We start from the raw sequence: 9702 nt of genomic DNA on the forward strand, positions 1-9702 counted from the left end.
ACGTCGAAAGTACTTGTTGAAACATAATCGCGCAAAAATTTAATAGAAACTTTTTTATCTAAATATGGACTTAAATGAGCTTAAGAAGATTTTACCGACGTTACGTGGCCACACAGCTAAGAATTTCGTTTCCCAGGCTCTCATGGCTCCATAATCGCTACAATACCGCGCTAAGCGGGTTGGCTTTGACCCAGTAATCGTCGTGTCTGTTCGGCAGTGGTATTGGATTAATTATCGGGTACCGTGCCGGATGTTTAGACGGTAAAAGCTTTGATTACGGATGCGCAGAAACTGCTGTGTAAATTCCGAAAATAAGCGCCGGCTCGGTCTTTGAATTCCACAGGCGTTCACAGGCCGCACCAGCGGGAACATTCGTTTGCAATCTGTTGAACGGTAAGACGTTGTTAATCCGATCCGTCATTTTGCCTAATGAGAAACAATTGAGTGAATATACTGAAGTGATTCAGTACGATCTGTTGTGTCTTTAGTCAAGATTGTTGTGTCTTTAGACTGATTTACAATAGTTGTTAAATTAATTCAGTGATATTATTTTGTTTCGTCGCGTGCTACACCTATTTCTACCACAAGATATCTTTCGACACTATAGAATCAATATAGAGCAACCAGTGATTTATAAAAGCTGTGAAATTGAATAAGGAAAGAAGTTTGATTGCAATGCTGCTTTTATAATTTTTGTGAATGAATAAAGTTCCGTACTGCCATAGCTTGCAATCGATTATGGGAAATATAAGATTTTACGAGATGTTTATGGTCTCGCTTTTAAACCGTTAACTTGATCATCGTCGGAAGAATGTATCGTTTTCATCGGCGACACAAATCATACGCAACGAAGACCCACCAACATGGTTGAATGCCATAAAAAAATTCCCATCCCTGTCTCAATTTCTTCATCGACGACCGATTCCCGTAGCCGATCGAATTACGTGTTTTTCGTTCGTGCACCTTCGGATTCAAACAAAAACGAAGGAAACGAAAATGACACTATATTACGGCGCATGTCGCATATAATCCCTGAGATCAATATCGAACGAGAGCATGAAAAACATTTCGAGGCTGATCATCTATTTACATTTACTTTCATCGGAATAATCGTTGCATTATCTTTTTTCCTGCGGCTCTCGATTGTTTTTCTTGTTAGTACTCGCAATTAGAAATTGAGTTCTAGACCTGTCAAATTTAGCCGATTCCGTCCCTAACTTCGTTTGCACAAAAGTCCTTTTTACCATAGCTCTTAATTCGAAATTTAAGTGGACAGGACTAAAATGATCCACTTCCATTTCTCCGCACAACTGACATCATGGGCTTTTGCGGGCGGCTCGAAATAAAATCTGAATTATCAAAGTATTAATTATTGTATACAAACCCCCTATAACATTCGCTTCTCGTTTGATTCTAGATCCTTGCAAGTATTCGAGCAGCACGGCGTGACCCACTCCGAACTTCTGAAAGCTCAACGGATAACTGGTGGTTCCGGATTAGGCGGTCTACTCAGATACCCAAATTCAATAATACTGTGGCTGCAGTCCGACAAGGTGAGCCTTTATCTCGACAATCTTCGAAACCATTCCAGTATAGGATTCCTATCCCCGGAGGAAAAGTTTTCAGCTGCCCAAAGAGTTAACCCCTGGGCTTATAATTTATTTTATGAGCAGGCTCGCGTGGTCTCCTTTGCTGTACACAGCTGGGGAAAATTTCGAGAAACAAATATTTCAAATGCTATTCAAAAGGGAGATCGGCTTCCCGCGATTGCTCCGATACGATAGTATTTTATTCTGTATTATCCACGTTGTATCTCCTGCATTACAAGCATTCTGTCTAAAAGGTCTGCGACTTTTGGTATGATCGTTTACATCGTGTATGAAATACAATATCAGTTGAATGATCGACTCGTCTACTTTTCCACAATCACCCTTTTTCTTACATCTTTTGTGACATTCTCGCACAATAACTGCTGCATCTCTTCAATCGTCAACCATATACATTTATACATTTATAATATATGGTTAAGAATATTGAAGAAGAAAGATCCATTGTGCTGTGTCTTGCAATTGGTGCAAGTTATTTCTATTGTATAGTAGAATCCGGAATATGCTTGGAACTAGACGGTGAAAGTGTGCAAAATAAAAATGGTCCGAAATGATTGTCAGAAACAGAGAAATTGATAAGTCGGAAATAATGTGGCGATACTATTAAATCTTTTTTATGCCTTTAGAATTTTCTGTACGAGCTGATGATTTTTGCCATAAACGTGTCGAAACCGCAGTCCAGTGATATTTACCGAGGCGTTTCTCGCTTCCTCGGAAATTGCTGAACAACGGCAGGACGTTGCTCGACCGTTTTCAAGGCTACCACAGCGTGTACAAGCCGAAGCAATCGTACAGTGTTTCATAACATTGCGCTACTTGATAAACGATAAAGTTTATCGCCTCGCCGTTATGCTCGCTGGAGCTGTTAACGAACGACTGAAAGAGATAATTCGTCCATTCAGATTCCGTTTATTACGAGGCTCGAGTTTTCGTCACGTGTAAACTTCCGACACTGTGCCTGACGCTCCGACGCATGATTTACTCAGTTTATGTTAAATAATGCGGCGAGGTTTATCGTGATATCCAAACGTGGGAAGATACCGTGGCGACAAATACAGTATCCGAGTGGCTGTGAACGCTTCAGTTGTGACGAGAAAAATGGTAACACGTTGAGCAACGGGCCGCTCGAGGAATTTTAATTCCTTTCTTTGGTTTAGTTTCCTTCAACTCGATTCCATATCGTACGCAGTCGACGGTGTTTTTGCAGTTATGCATCTGTTTGCATTCATAGCTCGTAAAAGTTCAAAGGGAACAGTAGAATACAAAGTTCAGCGTAGCTCGATGCACGGTTAGATTATTGCTTCCTACAGAGTTGCTAATTTTTCGAATAAATTCTTCGAATAGATTTGGATTCGAATAAAATTTTCTTCCAACTTTTATTCGATTTGATTTATTGTGAATGTAATGTAAATGTGAACAGAGTCGGGAGTCCTTTTCTTCATAATTTTTATTTATTCAATAAATTTCGAACAAAATTGTTCGAGTTCAAACCAAATTCGTTCAGAATAATACTGTAAGAAAATTTGATCGAAAAATTCATTTGCAATATTACCCGGATAGAATTATAATCCACTAACGTCCGAATCTGATTTCCTATTTACTGAAACTGCAACTACAGAAAATTAGATATTATTTTAATAGTAGAAGCGAAATTCTACAGAATTACCAGAGCATTAAAATTCTACAAATTCTACAAATTCTACCCTTACCTAAAAAAAGTGAGCATTAGCAAAAGCTTTTAATAATCGAAAACTGTGTGACATTTGGAACCTGCTTGGAGCTAATGAATGTCGCTCTCGGCGATTCCGCATATTCAAGCAAAATAGCGACATAATCGTCGATGGAGTGATTTGTAACGGTGATAAATAAAACTTGGAGTCGTAGTGGCGATCGCGTTACCAATTCATTAATAATCGTAATAAATATCAGGAGAAAATCGTTTGACAAATTAATAATTGCTCGCGTATTCGATAAGTAATGCGCCACTTAACGGCCTGCTATAACGTGTGTACCATAAAGACTTTTATTATACTACCCTTGGTAGAAAGGGTACTGTTCCTACAACTACCATATGAATTAGAGAAGCTGATAGAAAGTGTTATATATGTGCATAAAAATTTTAATGCTTTAGGTATCAGTGGTTTTTCTTTAATTCTTGCCTTGCCAATAACCGGTGTTACAACGTTGTTACATCAGGTTATGCAAACTATAAAGATATGATAGTGAGGCAACGTTGGTACGCGACCGCCATGGGTACGCAACCTATTCTGATAATTATAAAATTGTGCCTTCAAAAACTGATTCCATTCTGCTGCATAAAAATCTAAATAATTTTTTATTCTCCGACTAGAATGATATTTTTTTGTCCTCCTGTTCCACACCTTAATCATTCGTGAAATCATTTTTCATGCGCATCGAATTGAACTTGTGACGATTTCTGATTCATATAATCGAAAAAATGGTCGGCTTGTATATAGTTTATACATTTATTAATAGAAATTTTATTACACCGCTCTATCAAAGGTTACAGAAAAATTAAAAATAAATCCACCACGTTCCCATAACACAGTTTATGCTCGTTGATAAACGATAAAATTTATCAGACCTTCGAGCTCGACTGTTTAGTTAATCGTTCACACGGACACACCAAAAACTAATCGCGCGAGCGCGCGCGCGCGTCCATGTTATCATTAATACTTCATTCCGTATACCAGAGATACTGGAGTCCGGGAACTCGTAACCTGTGTATATACATAGTGGAATATTTGAATCATGGCATTTGTACGTTACAAGATTTGTTTATATTCAACGAATTTGCTAAAATTGTTGCTATGGTATAAAAATGCTCGACTACAAAAATATTCAGTGTTCCTTCTTGTTCGTAAACTTTCCTGGACTTGACGATCTTTCAGAGTTTCGAAATTAACATCGAAGCGTTCAATAAAAATACATATGTCAATATCATAGCGATGAAAAATTTCTATTCTCTTATTCATCATTGCTTCGTCTGTTTATTAGATCCAGGATGAGTTGGAGAAAAATCATATTACTGAATTAATTTAGCAACCGTTGTGCGAAATGTCAACTAATTATTTTTTTTCAATTGCCACGATTCAAAACACACGCGATCATAACCAGAATTTACGACGTACCGTTTACTACATTGGACGAGCGGACCTTTGGTTCAGCCAATAAAACTGATCGATTGAAAGTTTTATTTTGCCACGATTTTATTACGCGATAAATCAAATCGTGCTACTTTAGAGGTCGCGATCGCGCACCTCCCGCGGAACATTCGGCATTACATAATCGATTGTCTATCGGCGGCTGTCGAGCCGCTGAAATTCGCGGTACTCATTGACACGGACAGTCAAGAACGGTAGTACAGAGGCCGCCATATTCCAGATACCGGCGAGCTGTTCGTGCCGCGGTTTCGAAATCGGAAGCCGATTCAACGGCCTTGCGTATCGCGGTTGTATCGGCCGCTCGAGAATTTCTTTCATCTAGATCAGGGCAAATCTGAACTTTCCCCGAAGGCGTCATTGCGCAATCAACGCTGACGTACTCAAATAATGAAAAATTGTGCAACATTTTTTACGTTCTTGTCTATTATATACACACTCATACATGAAAGTATTCGATCACTTACATTTCCAACATTCAGTTCATGAAACAAAAATTCCAATAAAATGAAATTAAGCAGTTGAGATTTATGATATCGTTTACATTTCGCAAATCGGAAACAACTGTACCGTATCAGAATACGTTCGCAAAACTGTTCGCAAAACCGTTCGCAAAACCGTTCGCAAAACCGTTCGCAAAACCGTTCGCAATTGAAAAATTGATACGGAAGAATTTCACAAATTCCCTGAACTGTCACAGAGTCGAATTAAGACCACAGTCGTGCGGCATCCCGATACGACGAATGAGATTTCGAAGCAGGTATCTGGACGAGAACGGATCCCTTTCGCCCCTTTCTATCTACCGTTCATCCTCGGAAAGAACGGACGGTACTCTCTCGTTCATCCGGAGGCAAAACGTCCGAGCATGAACTTTCCCTGAAAGAGACCATCGTTAAGTAACGGCGCTCACCCAACGCGTAGCTCGTCCACGGATCGCTGGCTGCGTTTCGCGAGCAGCCGCGTTGGAATGCCGGATTTTTCTTTACCAGTGGAAAGACCTCCCTTCCACGAAGTATCCACGACCATTCACGCACACCTCTATCGTTCCAAAGAGTGAGAGGCGATACTGATTTGCTTTTCCCGTTATTGGCCTCGGACGTTGTGCTCCATAGAGCCCGTCTCGTCGGTCGAAGCCGAATCCGGCCCGACACGACCCGGTCTGGCACGCCATCAGAATGCCTCGAGCTTTAACTTTCGATGGACCTGCCGTACGGAGCATCTTTTCCCGCGTTCCAATCGAATTTCTTTCCACAGACTGAGTCATATGACGTTAGAGTTGGTCATCGTTTCAGTAAATCTGCATTTAAATGATCGTTTAAATAAATAATTATTTCTTATTTGGAAGTTTAAATATAAGAGAAAGAGAATTACTTACTATTTATACAAATCTAAAGAAATTTATTAAAATAATTGTAGGATTTTTGTTCCCTTATATTTTTGTTTTTCTCTGTAGTTGGTAACAGTTACTATAATCGGTAACCGTTAGTCAAGAATTAATTGAGTAACGTTTTAAATAAAACGTAATAGAAATTATACGAAAACTTGATGTCAAATGATGTATTATTGTTTTATGTATTCTTTAAACAACTACTATTGCGTGCTATGCTTATTGTAACAAACTAATGAAATCGGAAACAAACTTCTTTCTTATTTATTAAAGTAAAGTAATTTGTGGCGATATTAATAAAAATTAGTCACAGCAAAGGTACTGTAACCGCGTCTTTTCTGTTGGTTTGCAAATTTGTTCGAGAAGCTTACCAGTGATTACGAAGCGTCTACGTTTACACGTTCTTGTTTCGCGCGTTAAAGGGTCACGCGGAAACGCGAGGGGAATTTTATGTATGAGGGACAAATTTATTACATCCTTGTCTCGTGTTGAAATTAAAAGTCCCTTTATCGCAACTTTGTGAAGAGAGGGGGAGAGAGAGAGAGAGAGAGCCTCGACGTTCGAAGGGCGGCCGCGTCGAGCGTCGTAATTTTATTTACTTTTCCCTCACGTGACAGGGTTAATAGCAACTCACGCACGCGTTGCAAATGCAAACGAAGGCCTATGTATATTAGCGTGCATCGCATTAGCAGACACAATTGGTTTGCGCGATTCCATCAAGAGGCGCGCCGGGTCAGAAAATATATCGCGTTTGACCTTAATATTTTCTTCTTAATTAACAGAAACTTAAAGATGGATGAAAGATGTATGAATTCTTTAATACCATATTTTAATTAAACCAGGATATTGATTTAACATTCGGCGATACAAGATAATGACACCACAAACAAGATTTGCGGCTCGCAAAGGATGTCAAGCATTTAATTAACATTGCTTCTCTAATCGAAAAGAATATTTGTAATTTAATGGGTGCAGAATACTCGTGAAGACAAGTGGAAAATGTTCCCTTGGAGTATGTCTTGAACACTTAGTTAAACCTGTTTTTAGCATTCTTCTCGGAGAAATTGCTGACTTCTCGTTTACACGGAATGATCTCAGAAATTACTACATTGTAGAACTGATGTTCACATGCGATACTGAACCAGCAATACGTATTTTGATATAAAGGATCGACTCTTGCAGTCAACAGGCTTCTTATTGAAAATATAACAATATTTATTTATTAATAAATCGTTATTAGAAGATTAGCCAAATGTAACTGTCCAGACTAATGATGTTACATATTGTCACTGTCTATAATTTGTCGCCGCGTATGCGTCCGCATCATAGAACAAGAGGGAAATGGGTCGAGTTAAAATAAAAGCTTGAGTAATTTCACCCACACGGATGTTCTAGCCACCTATCATGCGGGATCTTCCGAAATGAGATCATCCAATTATACAGTTTCACCAAATGGAACTTAATAGAGGAAAGCTTATAGCGGGTCAATTGTAGCATACACGAAATAAATCAAAATCCCAAAACCAATCGTAAATCCCAGTTTGAATATTGTTTTATCAACAACATACTACAAATTAGTTATACTACCCAGTTGATGCCGTCGCTCGGTTTTGTTATATTTTGTTATATTTTGAGTATATTACATTTTTGTAGTTTGTATAGTCCAATACAGCTATGCTACAATTTCTATAAAACCCAGACTTTGCAAGAAAACATTAATGTAATTTATTGAACCTTCAAATGTAATAGAATGTATTATACAATAAGAGTTATACTAATTTATATTTGTTGAGGTAATATTTTAAAGACGGAAATTTTTTAATTTGGACAGAATAGGACCGGAATAGGACATCCACCGAGTCCAATTTTTTACTTTCTAAGAACAGAAGCTTTAGCTGATCTGTTTAAGCGCAAGCTGAAAACGCATTCGTTCTTTTCTCATGCCGATTTCATGCCGGTGGCATGTGCAATTTCGTGGCCTTTGTTCGTACTCCGTAGCATTGTTCTTAGCTCGTCATTCGATTCGTATCTTCCGCTTCCAAATTCGTTTTCTTCCGGCGAGAGAATGGACCGAATGGTTCGGGACTCTCGGTTCTCGTCAGTGTTCCCTTTGTTTTTCGAAGTTCGTGCGACGGCAGGAGATGGGAAAGGAACCAGTCCCGCTGGCTAATTCGTGGAACGGATACTAATTATTACGGGAAGCATAAGTGCGTTCAAGTGTATGTAAATACGCACATCCGCGCTTCAATATACCCTTAAGCGAATGCGTGTTTATTTCCCGGCAATCGCACCACGGGAATCTTGCGAAAAAGATTCTTGTTTCGCCGTGTGTATTTCCCGAGATACAGTTTTCAAAATTCACACCAGAAATGTCTGGTCTGACTGTTGTCCGATTTTTATCCCAGCAATTTTCTTTGTGTTCACAATAAAAGTGGAGGATCGAAAATCACGGGTTTCAATTGAAACTGCACAATTCTTTCAAAAATACAGCTTCTCAAAATCGTGTTTCAAGTTTCTCGCAAAGTTAAGATAATTTATTTCGGATAAAAATTCACAGAGCCATATGAATATACATAGCGACGTCGTAAGACACATTTTCAGAAATTTTGATACATGTCTTAAATTACCAGATTGTTAAAAGGATGAGTGAAATAAATGATAAAGTTACTGTATCCTTAACTTAACTCCAAATTACCTTAACAGTAAAGTTGTGCAATAAGCAAGGTTTGAAGAACGGGAATAAAAAACACGTATTACTGATAGTTCAATGAAACTGATTTGATTCGATTAATGTCCAAAATTATCGACACACACGTTCGGTATGTTTCTGTGATCTGTCATTCCCATTGGAAAAAGTCTCGTAATTCCTATCGTGGATTAACATCGTAATACCTGTGCTCGAGGCCCGTCTGAGCCGAGCCGTTCCGACTCCGCTTTCTCGTCTTCCCCTTTCCTGGCGGGTTACGCTCACCTAGCTGCACAATAACCGCATGAATGTATCCGCATTTTTACGTGTGTGCACGTTTTACGCCAGCATACGTGCACCGTACTACGTGCATGCCGTGCTGCACCGCGCTGCATCGTACCGCAGCGTGCTCTGCACCGAGCCGCGCCGGCGCTGAATGCGCCTCGTAGTAGTAGTAGTAGTAGTATCCGCGTGCGCCGACCGCGTTATTTTTATGAATGACTGACTCGCCGGCAACGTAATCCAACGTGCAAGTATGACAACGTGTAACCGCAATGACGACCGAGAGGCGTTACGCCGCGTTTACAACTACGACGGCTTTCCTTTTAACACCAGTGCCATTCACGGAATGTTTACTGGCCACAAAAAGCTATTGCATTTTAAGAAGCGTTCGAATACCGAGGCGTTCGAGAATGTCTTCAACGTTTCGGAATATCACATTATTTAAGTTGTGAAACACTCACATATTTTTGCCTCATAAAAATAACGCGGTCGGCGCACGCGGATACTACTACTACTTTTTTTTTTTTTTTTTTTTTTTTTTTTTTTTTTTTTTTTTTT

At 39.2% G+C, this 9702-nt stretch overlaps 1 protein-coding gene across 1 annotated transcript in view; it reads left to right on the forward strand.

Annotated features, from left to right (window-relative positions):
* Positions 1-9702, forward strand: part of LOC144475289 (tRNA dimethylallyltransferase) — an 80671-nt gene that overhangs the window by 44644 nt on the left and 26325 nt on the right. The window contains exon 4 of the mRNA XM_078191037.1: positions 1418-1553. Coding sequence (XP_078047163.1) covers positions 1418-1553 — 136 coding nt within the window. The remainder of the gene's footprint in view (positions 1-1417; positions 1554-9702) is intronic.

This window comes from Augochlora pura, chromosome 9, assembly GCF_028453695.1.
Source record: "Augochlora pura isolate Apur16 chromosome 9, APUR_v2.2.1, whole genome shotgun sequence".
Lineage (NCBI taxonomy): Eukaryota > Metazoa > Arthropoda > Insecta > Hymenoptera > Halictidae > Augochlora > Augochlora pura.